The following is a 16,572-nucleotide window of genomic DNA, read 5'->3' as shown; positions in this document are numbered from 1 at the left end:
ACTAATTGCAGGCTTAAGAGGAGAGGAGAATAGTCCTTAAACTGTAGAAAGTAGCCTGTAATTTCTTTAATTCTCCAGCAATTGTGGCATTTTAATCAGATGTGCACAGTGGCTGTGAGAGATAAGCCCCCATCAGCCCAAGACAAGGATTCTGTGCAGTGACAGTGCCAAGCAGAAATAAAAAAACTATTTATCTATGTGCTTTAAAAGTCCTCTAGATGGACAAGTTAAAATAGATCTGTAAAAAATTGTCTTTCATTGTTCTTTATTGTAATGAGTTTTACTCACCTGGTTCATGTATTGAAATTTACTTCAATTAACTGGTTGGCTTATTGTAAGAAAGATGCAATCACAGAGAGAAATTAAAAGTCTTTTGTGCTTTCTGAGTCTCAAGTGAATAAGATACAAAGAAATAGATAATCTTTATTTCTTTTTTTTAAGATGAAAGAAATGTCTGAGGATGAATGATGGTAAAAGACAGAATTCTGTGTGAATGTTTGAATTATTTTTTCTTCTGTTCCCTCATTGTATCATGCCTTTCCAGTCTGTTGCTCCAAAATACGTGTATACTCCCCTGAATCATCTTAAAGATGGAACTATAGTGAACCTGTATGGCGTTGTGAAATTCTTCAAGCCTCCATATATTAGCAAAGGAACTGGTATGTACTATATTCAAGAGATTCGAAATCTCCTTTAGCCAGAACTGTTCTTACTGTGGTTGTTAAAAATCAACTAGAACAACAATTTTACATGGTTCTTTGACCAGCTAATACCAAGGAAATAGAACAAAAAATAGATATCAGTCAGTTTAGGCAGACTGGTGGAGATAGCAAATGAGGAAAGTTTTTAAAGGAGATTTGTCATTCCTTCAGCTACTTTAACAAGACTTTGGGGAACTGAGGAATTGGAACATCTTAATTAGACAAACACTGATTACTGGAAATCATTAGGGCAGCCATTCTTTCCAGATATGTAAAAACAGGGAAGTTAAATGTACTGACTTTCGAAGTAGCATGTCTCTGAAGCAGCTAGGAGAAATTTTTTTCTGCCGAGTTATTTGTCAAGTTAATCACTTCAATTTCTTAAGTTATAGAAAGTTAATAGGGAAAATGATTATTTATTTAGCAACTAGTCCTTGCTGAAATGTCATTAATAACTTCCTAATATGTCTTTCCTGTATAATTTCAAGTTGACATTATTAAAATAACACAGCAGCATCAGTGGAGAACAGGGACGCAATGTGATATTTCTTATTTATGAAGATAGTTGTAATTCACTTGCTACTTTATAATGAAAATCTCTAAAACAGTTTTAATTAGTCTGAGGTTTTAAGTAAAAATATTCACTAATCAGTCCTATATCTCAATGTTGGGGTTTGATAATTTTTTTTTGCACAATCCAAAGTGATGTTTGCTTGAGAAGGTACAAAATGGTCCATGATTGTTCTGCGTTGTCAGGGCATGAAGTGGCTCTTGTCAGAAAATTCTGTGCTGCTTTAGATCTGACCCAGTCCTGCACCAATACATTCTCTCTCTGACACTGTAATAATAGAATCATGGAGCTTTTAGCTGATGCCCACTGGAAGCATGGAAAGTGGAGCCACTGTACCTCATCACATGGGTCTTTCCTCACTCTAGATATGCTCTGAGGTATAAGATGCTGCTTCTTGCACATATTAAGGCTTAAGGCTGAGGCTTTGCTTTGTGTTCCCACTGAAGGTGGGTGCCACTGGACTGGTACCTAATTTTGTCCTGTTGGTTTATATCATCTGTAATTAAAACTTCATCATTTCCATTGCCATTATTGCATTAGGTGAGTGTTAAAACACTGATGGATGAAATGAGTTTTCAGTGTGTTCATAAATCATTTATTGCAGAGAAACTTATTTTAGCTAAGCACAGTTTTGCTCAGGGCATATGGTTTGAAACATCTGTATATGAGAACTTTATGAGATCTGAAAACTGTCCAAGAAAGTGCTTTGGGTCTTGCTTGGTACAAGAGACAGATAGGGTTTTGTCTGCTAGAAGATGTGTTGGAAGTGTTCAAATCTGTATTTTAACTTTCCTTCCCCAATAGTTTAAGAGGTTTGAGATATTTTAAATTCTTAACAAAGATGATACTCTCCTCTCTCCCCTCCTTTATTCTTAAGGATATCTCAAGTACTTAACCTTGAGATTTAAAAGAAAAGAGAAGTAAATAGAAGAAAAAGGGGCTTCTGTCTTTGTAATGTCTAATTACAGAGATTATGGGCTTGACCGTGAAGGTTTTATGATGTTACAGCATGACACCTACTGCTTCCCCAGCCCTTGTTTTTTATGTAGGTATTGGTCAGTGTTTTCCATAAAGCAGAGAGAAATGAAGAGGAATCCTTGCTGCTGATTGATAGTGTCATAGAATTAATGTCCTGTTTTCCTGGGGAGACCTCCATCTAGCATTTTATCATAATACATGCAGTATATTTGTATGTCTTGTGTTCACTTAAAATCTCATTTTATCATACCTAGACATGCGTGTAGGTTTTAACTCTTTTATTTTTATGAAATATTTCTTAGAATCAGAATTAATAAAGGATAGCATTTTTGGAACAGACAGTTCTAAAAAGCTTGACCACATCCAGGTCAGCAGTTCTACATGCCCGAAATGCAGATTAAGAGTCAAATCAGATTCTTAAAGCATTTTTGAAGCCCTAAGTTTTATTTTTATTTTCAGATTTTATTTGATCTTGAGCCAAGTTCATCAAACAGCCTAGAATTTGTTTTAAGTTATGTAGCTGAAAGAACAAACTCTAATTTAAACTATACCATTTGGTCAGCTTGAATTACAGTAGTCAATTTTTAGCAAGTAATAGAAAACCGACTTTACAGTACAAAGTGTTTACTTTGTACTGAAAATCATCACAGAATCTTGTGGTATCCATTTGAGGAAGCAGACTCAGTTAAACCTCCAGCAGTTTTTCCTTCAAAGTATTATGTTGCATTTTGTGGGTTTTTTTTTTCTGAAACAAAATGTTGAGATTTATTTAAGTTTTGCAGAAGAGAATAAAAGCTGTTGCAGAGGTAGAGATAGCAATTTCATTTCTGGACCCCTGGAGATTAGAATAATGTTTCCCCTTCTGTTCATAGTGGTTTATATGCATTTCTTTTTTAAATAACCACTCTTTCTTATCTTAAAGTAGAGAAGATAAATAAAAGATTAAAGCATATTTATGAGAATTAATAAAAATAATAAATAGTTGAATAAATTGTTAATGGAAATCTCAAGGCAGTTACTTTGATCTACAGTTTACAAATGATGGCACTGAAACATCTGTTTAGCCAGATGCTTCTGGTAGTTACCAAATTTCATCTCTATGAAGTGTATCACCATGTTAGAAATAACAGGCTCTAGTAAACCACTTTGGTTTTTCAGAGGTTTTGATTTGGGCTGCCATATACATTTGTACATACATTTCTATATACACACACACAGGAGTGTGTGTACATTTGTATTCTTTTTTCCTGTCTCGTTGAAATATGCATGGTAAATGAGCTGGGTCAGCTGCTTGGTGTTAGTGCAGACACTTGTGTATTGAATAGCCTCAGTAATTCTTGGAAACAGTATTAAATGTTTCGTTTAGTTTTGAAGAGAGAATAATTTGCTGCAATAATCTCTGTCTTTTTTGTTTGTATTGAAATAAAAGAAACAGAAGGCAATCTTTAATTAGAGTCCCTGACTGCTAACAACATTGCCCAAAACCTTTTTATCTCTTGAAAGGGAGAACTTACTGGCTCAGGGTAGTGGGTTTTCCACTAAATGTTATTGAGGAATAAATATGTAATTGCCCAGAAGGGTATGTGTAATTAGATCGATGCTTTCCACCTTAACAATTATACAAACATATTTGTCAGGAACTGCTGAAGTCCTCAATAAAACTACAATAAATGTTTAATCAGTAAATACTAAACAACTTGTTAGTCCTACAATATCAATAACTATGAATCTGGAAAGTTTTTTTAGCAATTCTGGTTTTCTTAGGATGACTGAAAAATGTGTTTGTACTTGAAGCTGTGGGGTTTTGGGGTTTTGTGTTTGTTTTTTATCTATCTGTACACACTGTGGAGAAATGCTGGCTTTCTGTTCATGCTAATAACCAGCATAACAGATTTCCATAAAAGAGTGGAAATGCTATGGCAGGATGGAAGGACAGTTGTAACCAGAAGAATGAACCTAGACTGTCATGATAATGGAGGCAACTTTACATTTTCAGGAACTGTTCCAGGGCTGCAAGAGATTCCTATTTCCAACTATTTAAAGGACCTAGAAACTTGACAATTGGCGTTCTCCATGCAGACAGTGTAACCTTCTACTGATTACCAAATAGTTGTGGATTTTTAAATGTAATAAAGAACTCATTACAAGTTATAGCAATTGTATTTTTAAAGAACAATAAGGACTAATCTGAAAGAATATAAAAAGATATAAGAATATAAAAACGTGTAAGATGTATATGGACCATCAGTCTGTACTTTCATTTAAATTAACCATGAGTTATGTCTCCTTGTTTTTGTAACAGCAGTTCTGGGATGTTACAAGCATCCTTACAGGTAACTGTCAATGGCAGGTGGCTCCCTCACATAATGTTTTAAGCCTAAGTACAAATACCTCTTCATAATAATTAAATATATTTTTTAAAAAAGTGTGTGCAATTTGAAGTACTGTGTAGTGTCAGCTGGAATTCAGTGCTTTTACTGAGACAATCTAGTATGAAAGTAAAAAGTTTTCTTCTGTAGCATATAAATTTGCTGAACTGTGCATCGATTGTGTCATATTTTTAAGACAGGTTATTGCAGGTAAATTCTACCAGTGGTAAAGATTCTCTTTTGAAGAAAATCATAGATTTTTTAATCAGTGGATTTCATTTTTATTGTAAGGGAAAATTGACTCCATTATGTAAACTTCTGTTACTTATTCTTTTGTTAGCTTGGTAATGGAAGGATTTTGCTTTGTTGGAAAGTATATTGAGAAAAATCAAAAGTGTGACCAATTATATTATATTGTTTTGTTTAACTCTGGGACATTATTTAGATTCAGCAATTCTGTTTAGAGTTTGACTCACTGTTTTTGCAGAAAAGCGAATTCATTCACTGATCTATAATGCTACTGTGGAAAACAGGAGACAATTTTCACATTTCAGGTGGAAAAGAAAAGACAGGTGGCTTTTATTTTTAACCTTCAAAAAGGACCTTGCTGAATGAGGATTTCATTGGAAAAATCAGTCTTTATTCTTTGTTCTCAAAGACCTCTGTTGTAATTAGATTTATAGAAGTGATGTTTTGAGGTGATACCAAGGAATGGAAGACTAAAGTCACAGAGACAGAGAACCTCTATCATGTAGAAAGTGTTCTCTGGCTATGTAAAGCAAATGTACTATTTTATACTGCTTTGACTAGGATGATTATCAGTCTTACATGATTATGCTAATTACACAGAAAATTGAGACAGTGTGTTAACTTCTGCCATTAAATAGGCAGCTGCACACGTATGAAGCTGAGTAGGTTGTGTAATCACAGCATCAAAGAATAACCACAGTTTTAATGTGGAAGGTTTTTGCTATTTCTTCTTGATTCTGATGTTGGATTATATCAGTGCACTGTAGCATGTTATTCTGCATCCCCAAAGGATTGTAAATCTACTAACCATATGGGTTTTTCTTCTTAATTGCTCATTTTGTTCACATTTTCAACAGATCTTTTAAGTTAAACCTCTAGAATTCATACCCCCAAAAAAACACATCAGTCTTTGGATTGCAGTGGTAAATACTTGCAGTTTTGTCAGTCAGTGACTGGAGTTTATCCATGACATTCCTAGCATAGAATGTCAAAATAGACCATATGTGGACCTCATGCCTTTGGTGGGAGTATGGAAAAGAGTGATCTCAGCAACTTCTGAATGTAAAAGATGATAATTTACCATTATTGAGTCAATGTGAAAATCTTGGGAAGGAAGAAGGGTACTGATTTTATAGAAATACAGAAGGTTTTTGTATCTGTAGGAAAAGTGTTTTTTCTCAGGAAGCCTTCAGTGGATTTCTTTCATCACTTTATTCACCCAAATCATTAGGGAGTTTAAACTTTGAAGTTTAAATGATAGCAAAATTTAAAGGTATATGTGCTTGAAATGGAAGAATATTTCTTTTGAAGCGTGTGTTTTAATCCTGTCTGTCTTCATGTTTAGGGACTCTATTCAGAGTTTACATATAAGATTTGTCTTTTTATGACTGCCTTCCTGTAGGTTTTTTATAAATGGCAAATCTGTCAGTTTTACTAGACTGATGGCATTCTCTTTCAAAGCTGTCTAGCAACAACTTATTTGTCTGCAACTTTATAATGAGCATGATGGGGATTTTATTGACTTTGTTTTAGAACTACGACCCCTCAGTTCAGTTCCTAGCTGTACAGAAGTGTCATCATCACTAGTTGCCTCACATAATTGCAGTTAAAGGAATTTTGGGGTTTTGATAATTTTGATTTTTTTTTTCTTTTCTGTTTGGGTTTTTCTTTTTAAGGGTTGAGAAGATGTCTGTCAGGGCAAAACAGTTTTGGTTTGGGGAATTTAATTAATTGCCAGTTAACATTAGCATCTAATGACTTATTCACATATTGAGAAACAAAGAAATATTTGAACACTTAGTTAGGAGAATACTTTTTTGTCCACCTTTCCCAGGTTCAGCTTCACTCCAGGCACCCCTCCTTCCTCTTTCCTAGTCTCTTTTCCTCTGGCTGTGGTTACAGGGACAGTAGGAGGTACAGGAGATCAAGGTCAGGATGTAGCTTTTATTTCTGCTGCTGCTTGGTTTCTCAGGCAGTTTACCAGCTGCCAGGTTGCAAAAGAGAAAATGTACATTTACTCTTCTTTACCTTTGTAAGGTATAAGAGCACACATGTTCTGTAAGCTGAAATGGAAAACACAAGTTTCAGTTATGTCATCCACAAATACTGCTCTGTTCTGGGCTGATCTGCATTGTCATCTTTGTATCTCGTTTTGATTTTACTTTTTACATCATTATTAGGTGAAATTCTATGGAGTTTAACTTCAGAACGGCATATTTCATATTTTTACTCTACTTTCTAACTACCACTGTGTGACTCTATTCTTGTGGTATGTATATATATATATATATATATATATATCTTGCATATTTTGCTGAAGTGAAGGATGTGTAATTTATGCGTTAATTTGCTTGTAGAACTTGTAGAACACATTGCCTTGTCAGAAAGCTGTGCAAAATAAATCTTATAAAATTATTTTATAAAATTGTAGATATGCTCCTCATTTTGCAGAACAAGTAATTGAAACGTGGAAGAATAGCAGCCTGTTGCAGACAGAAGAAAAAGGATCGTGTGTTCTTGCACACAGAGCTGTTCTTAATCACACATTTCATTTTCAGTTATTTGGGCTAATTATTGGCAAGACTGGCCACACTTCAGTTATTATGATACTGTAAAAAAATTATCTTTGACAAAGTTGCACAGATCATAGCAGAAAAAAATTGACCACTGGGCTGTTTCTCCCAAATTTCTTATCTGTGTATTGATAATTCCATAATGCCTGTTACTCATCCTGTTACTCAGACTGTTACACTTTTATATTTTACAGATTATTGCTCAGTTGTAACACTTGTGGACCAATCAAATGTGAAGTTAACGTGCAGCCTTTTTAGTGGAAACCTAGATTCTCTACCAAAAATTTACAAAGTTGGAGAAATTGTTCGATTTCATAGAATAAAGGTACGTGGTAGGATGTGGGGGGGTTTTGTGCTTGCTTTTCTGCAGTGAGAGTGCCATAGGGATAATTTAATTCTACATGTGCAGAAATTAACTCTTGGAGACATCAGATAAATCAGCTAATTGGTGAAACACCTATGGTTATGGTATGGGCTAAAACTGAAAGTCAACTGACATAACAGCAATATTTATTAAGCTACTTGACAAAAAATCGTGTGGTACTGCTAGATGGATGCAGTTTAACTAGCATAAATTGGCACAATTTATTCCTCTTCATGCTGATAGAATTGAGGAGTTTCTGTAGGTCTTCTGTTGTGGAGCAGTTTAGGTCAGCTGGAGAATAACTCCAGTAAAGGGAATCTGTCTGGACTTGTTCGTGTGCAGTGTGCTCCTGCTGCTGCTTCAGTGATATCCTGTGTTACTGCCTTTACCTGTATCAAAGGGCATGCAGGAAACTGTTGGTAGCTTTGATATTGCTCCTGCTGGATGTTTTTCTCATGCCTGCTGCAACTCTATAGGGAAGAGGAACCAGCCTATAAGGCCTGAACAAAAGCCTTGTAATGCTGGACCATACTTAAGGAGGTGTATAATAGGACCAAAGATGGGATTTTGCCATTAATTTGCAAAATAACCGTATATAATTTTGTATCTACTTTTCGTGTAAAATAATTATAGCAAAAATGAATAAATGTAATGAAAAAGGCCATTGAAGGGGGGGGAACAACCCAAAACCCACCTCAATCTGCATATCTAGACACTCTTGAGACTGTTCTTGGAAACTTGAGAGATCTAGGAAATTTAGGATTGTGCAAAAGGATGATAAAAGGGATAAATAGCTGTAGTACTAAGCATATACATTTTGAAATGCTGCAGCAGGAGAACAAAGAGGAAAGCCCCATGACAATAAATATAAAAAGTGGTAAGATTTATCCAGTATTTGAGTTTCATACTGGTGAGATTAAGAAAGAACTTGTTAAGATTCAGAAACTGTCTTAAGTTATTCCTCTATAAGTATTTTCAGTTGAGAAAGAAATTAACTAACTTATTCTGGGTTAGTACAAAACTTCTGTAAGGTCATGTGTATATATAATAAGTGTGGGATTAAATTGTATTTATATTTTGAAGCTTGTGTTGCTGATCAGTACTTGAGATGTGTTAGCAGTCTTGGAAGTTCATGAATTTGACTTCAGATGGGAAAGTCTTGCACTAAATTTTAACTTTTTCTCTGGATCTATCAGGGTGAATGTTATACAAACTCAGTTGTTTCAGAAATTCAGTGGAGGTAAAAATTAGTTTATGCCTTCTGAAAACTGCGTACATATTTTATGTATGTGAAAAGGAAGAAAGTAGAAAGGAACTGGTCAAAGTAAAATAATTGTAAAGTTGTATGGCTGTGGTAGGTCAGTATTGGATTTCTAAAAATTAGAAAAACACATTAAAAAAACAGGACCACTGTCAGGAAATGTATGTATGCACACTCTTTTATGCAAACATAGTATAGTCTAACTTCTACTATTTATTATTATCACAAACTTACTAAGGAAACCTACTGATATAGCACAGGTAAGGAACATCACTTTTCTGATTTGGCATCAGTTTTTTGAGGAGATCATTCTAGTATCCTTGTTGCTTGTCCTTGGTACTTTATTACTCTCTGAGATATTCCAGTATTTAAAGAGAGGTTCTGTCAAATCAATTCTCATATACACTTTGTTTTTCATCACATTTGAGCTGTTCTAAGTGGTTTCCAGCCCTAACAGACCTCCAGCTGCTCACAGTCTGTGTCTCTTGAGATGCTTGAACTGAGAGCCTGTGTAATTCTTTTCTAAGTGAAAATGATCTAGAGTCACTAAGATGTCTTTTTCTGGATAGGAATGTTCTGATTAACCCCAGACTAAGAGACAAGTACTTTGGAAGTATTTCTATCTGATCTGAGCATGTAGAAATCTGACACAAAAGCCTGGTTATTTCTGTTATCGTCACTAGTTCTGTTCTGTCTCTCTTCTTGTGCATCACTCTCCTAAATCTAGTAACACTTAACACTGTGTTACTTTGATCTTTAAACAATCTGCTGTTATTTCCAGGAGCAATCTTACTTTTGCACTTAGCAGTTTGCTCGTTCTTTATATTCACTACTTTAGTTCTATCCAGTTTGTCCAATGAAAGTTGATTTCTTTTCACCTTTCTGCTTGATGCAATGTGGAAGGTACTGAGATAAAGATAGAGCAGAAGTATCTGCTCACTCTGGCTGTAGCTGTCAGGTTGATGAGGATGAGGGGGAAAATTTTGGGGCTTGGATATATAGCACACTGAATGATCATGAAACTTTGGCTCAATATAGTTCCTGGACTCTTAGTGTCTTCTGAGCAAATATGGTCCAAATATATAAACTTGGCCAAAATCAGGTTTGAGACTTTCTGCTAAAACAGATGTTGAAGAGCGTGTTGTCTGTTGCACTGGTACCCAGTTTTCAAATTCTTTTTCTGGAGAGTGGAAGAAATTAAGGGTTTTTTTTTAGCAAGCAGTTAGGGGATTCTTTTTATTACAGAAAAAGCCTACCTTTTTTTCTCAGAAATAATCACTATTACTATTGCTTTTGGTTTGCCTTCAAGAATTCTGTAAAGCGTGCAACTCACTTCAAATGTGAGGTTTTTTGTTTTGGTTTTTTTTTAAATTTAAATTAAAAACAAGTATTTTTCCTATAGTAAATAATGTTAGGAAATTCTGACTACAGGCAGTGATAGTGTAATTTGAAGTCCTAGAAATTTGCACATATGATTTTCATATCAAGTTACTGGATCAGATTTTAAATATGTAGAAAACATTCCAAAATAGTAGTTTTTTACTCAATTGGAATTTCCTTAAATATGCCACTTTCTCTGAGGAATATTTCTAAAGCAGTATCACAGTGCCTGCTGACTTTTTAAATTATTAAACCAGAAATTATTTCAACTGGCTTAAGTATATAAACTTTTTGCATACATTTTTTTCCACTAAATACTTATATCTTCAGATGAATTGAATTGGTAAATAAAATACAATGTATTGCTCATTTTCTTCTTTTATTTCTGACTCCATTGCTGCAGATGTTTCTGACAATTTTATTTTGCAGGCAGCAGTTCAGGAATGCTAGAGAATCATTTATGGTCCTAATATCTGGATGTGTTTATCATGTCTTAAAAAAAGAATCATTTTACTTCCATGTGACTATCTTTGTTAATTTTCTTTTAGAAGGTGCCTGCAGATAGTTTTGATAGTTCAGTTTTCTTCTTGTGATATTTAAACATACTGAAAATGGTTTAATTTATACTTCAAATGATTGCTCTATTTCATTAGTATCTCTCTGTTCATACAGCTGGAGGAACAAGTAACCAGGATTACATTATTAAAATATAAGAAAATATAATCAGCATCCATATTATCCAAATTTGGTTAGACTTATTTACTTAAGCTGAGAAAACATTTACAAAATATAATGGAATATACCAGATGCATTCTGGTGGGGTTTTTTTCTGACAGGATACTTTCCTTCACGCAAATATCATCAGTGACAATCATAAAAAAAATAAAATCTTTCTTCTTGGTATAAAAACCTGTACATTAGCTTGGTATATGTTGTTTCCCTAGGCATTTTTTGATATTCTAGGATGATCTGTGACTGCAGTGTTTCATAATAGTCCTTTGGTTCTATAATTTAACAATCAGTTTTGATGGAAAACTACCGTGGAGATGCTATTATTCCAGCTTTATACACTTACTATCACACTTTTCCATTTAGTGAGACGAATAACACCATCTTCAGTAAAAGAAAAAAAAAGGGATGTATTTTACTTTGCTGCAAAGCTGTTTATAAATGTTTCAAGATTAGCTTGTTTTCAAGAACCATATTCAGGATAGTGTTGTACCCCACATAAAGCACTATCAAATGACAATCACAGAAGTTTATTGTCCATGCAGTTTGTTAAGGTGACATGTCACCTATTGTTCTTTAGCTTACAAAAACTATGCCAAAGACTCCTGCAATGTGTATTGGAATTTACTTGCTTGCTCAGAACAAGCCAAATGCATTTTATCTGCTCTGGTTTTGTCCCAGAGGATAGCTTTATTTAGCAGCCATTATTTATTAAAATAATTTCAAATTCTCAGGGAATTTTTGAAGAGATAGCCATCTGGCCCACCTCTGTGTTAACCCATCCTGCTTCACCCTCCCCCACCAATTTTTTAAAAACTATGTCCATGTCCTCTAGAAATGACACAAAGTCTACTGAAGAGTAGTTGTGGTCATATGTAAAATCTCAGATGGACTCTTTTATGAGATTAATTCAGTTCCAAAATCCTTTGGAAAATACATCATGTTTGCAGTACCAATGCTTAACTTGATCTGAGATCTACTTAAGATGCCATAAAGAAACAACATTTGTCCCTAGATTTTGTTCATTCTACACTCCAGTGGTCCCTCATCACTTCTGCGATGATTTGTTTTCAAAGGACAAGCCCAGAGAATTTCTGGTGACCATCATCTCTTCCATGGGTCCAACATAAGTAATTTTCCAGCTGTACCCCATTTGACATTTTCTCCGGTTTTTCCTGTTGTTCACTGGATAATATTGTTGAATTCTGTTTACATTTGAGAGGACTCAGTGGCTTCTCCACTGGCCTGTGCCTGAGGACATCTGGTTTTGCTAAAAATCATTGGTAATTTTACAGTCAGTCATGACAGCTGAGGTCTACCTTCTTACATATTGTTTTGGGGGATTTTTTGGGGTTTTTTAGGGGTGGTTGGTTGATTGGTTTTGGGTTTTGTTTTTTTTGGTTTTATTTTGTTTTGTTTTGGAGTTTGATTTGTTTTGGTTTTGGTTTGGTTGTTTTGTTTTAGTTTTATAATTGCCTCTTCCAACAATGAGGCTGATTCCAAATTCATTAACTGAGGGTAGTGGGAGATGTCAGGAGTGTCAGCCTCCTGAATGCTCAAGGCATGACATAAAGGATTTGGGAAAAGAGGAAAATAACTTATGGTAAAATATTAGTGGAAGTCCAGGGAGACAAAGTACTTTCTTTCTGGTTTTGTGAAAGGCTTAGAGCCTTTGTAGAAGACTAGGAAAGAATTTTTACTAAGAAATAAAGCAAGATATTTTTATAATTATTTAAAAGAAGTAGTAAAGAAATAAAAGAATAGGTAAATTAGAAATTAAAACACTTCAAGAAACATTTGACATGTCAGACAAGATATGAAAAATACTCTTGAAGTATATTTTGGAACAGGATGAATAGGTAAAAATGATGAGAGTTTTCATCCCCTCTGGATATTACATTATATGGAATATAATGCCAGTGATAGTGTCTAAAGTAAATCTGTGTGTTTATATTAGAGAACATCTTACAGGGGAACAAATTTTTCCAGATCATAGATAATGGGAGGAAAATTGATTATGAAACCATGTATTTTCCTTATTTGTCCTTTGGCTTTTCTTTAATTTTCCATATTTAAGCGCAAAGGTTAAAAGATAAAAGCTTTTCAGTGTTTCACTGAAGAAAAACCACATCCTGAATTGATCTGCTCCATTGGTCAGGTCTGAAGAATGCTTACGTAAATCCAAGTTTATCTTAGAGATGACCCTTCATGCATTATGTCAGAGTGACAGGGATTAAAGGAGTTCCTGTCACCAAGAAGTGCTTTGTTTATGAATTTCCAAGGTCACTGAAGGCCTGTTCTGTGTGCTTTTTAAATTTCACCATGTTTTTAAAATACAGGCCTAAATCATTGGCCATGTTTTGCTGTTTAGAACTTCTGACACATATTGCATGCTCTGCACTTCCAAAGCAGTGGGATTTTCAGCTATTTGAAGATGGAGCCCTGAGAATCCCATGCTAGACTGTCTTACAAATGCTGTGTCCATGCCTGTTATCACTTACTTGGTAACCTGACATTAATTTTAGAGGGATGGATCAAAACAGACTGATTTCTGAATAATGAGCCATGCAGTGCTTTGATACAGAGAAATCTATAATTGCAGGGAGCTAGACTAGACCCCTGAAGGAATGCTTCAGACTTTAAATACTATGTTTCATATGGCAGCAGATGCACAGCTAAATCAGCAGGATTTGGGAAACCTGCCGTGAGCAGGGCAGTAGACATTGAGTAATTGTGATAGCTGTATTCATAATTTGAGGAATGAAAGCTCATCACTGTTTGTTTTATTGAAAAAAAAAATACCTCCTTGAACTGATACTTTTTTTTCAGTTCCATTATACTGGGAAACAGGGCTGTTGTGTGGGGCAAAAGCAGGAATCTGTAATAACTTTGCCATTTCCTCTGCTGTGTAACCCCTAAAAAATAATTATTCTTGTACCTTAGTTTCCCCATTTATAAAGGCAATCCTGATATGTTCCCCACACAAGTATTTTGATGTGTGCAAATAAAATACTCTGCAAAGATGCTGTAGGTATAAATGTTACAGGTAGTTATTAGTCTGCCACTTAAAAATTTCTTGTGTAAGGCTATATTTCTGCTTATACATTTTGTTTTCTTATTTATACTAATTTTACCTTTTTGTATTGTTTTTATTTTGACTCTGTTCTCCCAGTAGAACCAGGAACAGAAATGATCAATGGTCCATTTTCCATGCACATGATAAAGCAGAAATATATTTGTTTTTCCTTGCAGTGCAAACTTTTTTTTTTTCATTCCTGTTTTCTTACAGATCAGGGAATACAATGGACAGATGCAGGGAATTACTAGTGGAGGATTTGCATCCTTAACATTTGATGGAACTGTAGGAGCTCCAATAGTTCCTCGAAGTTCTAGCAAAGTGTACACTTTCATGGATGAAGAACAGAAAACAATAGAAGAATTACGTATTTGGGCAGCCAGTAATATTTCCATCTCTGGACCAGCAGCAAAATTGTCTGGTGTTCAGCCAATGCTGTTCTTTGATCTCACTTGCCAGCTGGTAGGAAAAGCAAAAGTGGATGGATCTTCTTTTCTTCTCAAGGTAGAGTTCTTTTTTAAAAATATTTTGTTGGGTTTATTAAGATATTGTGATACATTTTTCAATACAACAGACATGTTAATTTAAATAATCATTATGTAGATAAATATTTTTAGTGTAAAAAAATCTGTGATCCTTGGCTATATTGTTTCTATGAAAACAGAACAGGAAACCCAGTTGTCTTTGAAGTTGATCACCTCATTTGGTTTTTAGAGAGGTTTATTAAGATGGCATTATATAGATCATAATTTCACAAAGACTTGTAGATAAATATCACAAGATTTCTTAACCTTGAAAAATATTGTTAGTTTTTAACTTTATCCTTGTTTTCTAGTTAGCAGCATTTATTGCTTGTTTTTCTAGATTTGGTGGGTATGATTAGTGCAGTAAAGAGCACTGCCTAAAAGAGAAGGAATTGATTATGTTATCACAATGGATTTCAGGTAGCTTCTTTTACATAAGCATTTTGGGCATCTCTGCTCACTGAAAATACAAAGTGCAAAGTGCCGTGGAAGAGGGGACCATATTCTAAAGGTTGTCCTTAACATTAGCTAAGTAATATTCCTGGCTTCAGTTCAGTTCTCTCAGTCTGGTGTTATTCCAAAACTCCTCTGTATTTATTTTTTTACTTGATTGTTAAAACATGAGTAATGATCAAGCTGTTATTTTCCACTTTATGACTTCATAAAATTATATATTGGTTCTACTGTGTTAAACTGTATTGTTACAATATTTTTAGAAATAGCACTTGGCATTATTCCTTCATTTATGCAGCCCTGATTTTTCTTGTACAGAACAATGCATTACTACACAGAAACAAACCTTAAGTGCATGCTGGAAAATATTCTGCAACTGCTACAAATATTTCCATTTAATTATGCCTTGTGAAATAAATGTCAAATGCGACCCTGTAAATTTTCATGACTTTGTGGGCTGTAATCAAATTGTTCATTAATAACAGTATCTTCAGTATTGAAGGAACTTTTGGAAGGACAGAGACAGGTGCTTTCTTAAATTATTATTTCTTTACACACTTTTCTGTGTTGTAACACCTGAAGTCAATTTTGTCACTTTTGTATAGTAAAGTTGATGACGTGGGGAAATCTTAGGATAGACTTAGAAAGTTAGAAGTTTGAGGTCAAATAATGGTAGATCAATTTTTAGCATAAAATATTCAATACTTAAATGTGTATTAAAATACACTGGGCAAGCTTAAAAATGCTACATTAATATTCTGTTGCTAATTTCCTCCATTTTCCACAATGGAGAAATCCATCTCTCGTATCAGGTACTGGTTGTGATAGAAAAGAAACCTTTCTAAAAACTTGTAGACTCTGATTCTTTTCTTGATTTGCTAAATAAAGAATTAGAAAAACCAATTCAATACCAGCTCAAATTGAGTGATCATTACATACTATTTTGTTGTATTGTTTGGTTATGCATTATATTTGCATATGCATTACACAATGAATTACATTTATTTTATTCCAAGTATATCAGTTAAATTAATGGTTGATTATACTATTAAAATCATTATTATTTTAAGCATTGATCTCGTGTGGAGATTGAACCTAGTGCTTCAAAGACAACTAAAATGAATTTCAGCAATTTTGTACATCACCTGTGGCATAACATTTAAATTACACTTGATAAATTAATTCCTATTTGCTCAGCAGCGGAGTTGGACATGGCATAAAGATGGTATCACTGACCTGTTAGTGTTTATCATTTTCCAAGAACTTTGTTATTCAGATTGGTAGAAACTAAAGAATGCACACTAGAAATTATTCTGTCATTTATACCTTCCAGAATAGTTATGT

The 16,572-nt window shown here is 34.3% G+C and overlaps 1 protein-coding gene across 4 annotated transcripts in view; it reads left to right on the top strand.

Moving 5' to 3' along the window:
• POT1 (protection of telomeres 1) overlaps positions 1-16,572 on the top strand; it is a 56,137-nt gene that overhangs the window by 16,550 nt on the left and 23,015 nt on the right. For all 4 annotated transcript variants that reach the window (XM_066318580.1, XM_066318579.1, XM_066318581.1 and 1 more), the window contains 3 exons: positions 545-659; positions 7,636-7,766; positions 14,465-14,755. In XM_066318580.1, the coding sequence (XP_066174677.1) occupies positions 545-659; positions 7,636-7,766; positions 14,465-14,755 (537 nt within the window). The remainder of the gene's footprint in view (positions 1-544; positions 660-7,635; positions 7,767-14,464; positions 14,756-16,572) is intronic.

The sequence above is a fragment of the Sylvia atricapilla genome, chromosome 5, assembly GCF_009819655.1.
Source record: "Sylvia atricapilla isolate bSylAtr1 chromosome 5, bSylAtr1.pri, whole genome shotgun sequence".
In the NCBI taxonomy this organism is placed as follows: domain Eukaryota; kingdom Metazoa; phylum Chordata; class Aves; order Passeriformes; family Sylviidae; genus Sylvia; species Sylvia atricapilla.
This window is presented reverse-complemented; position numbering and strand designations above follow the sequence as displayed.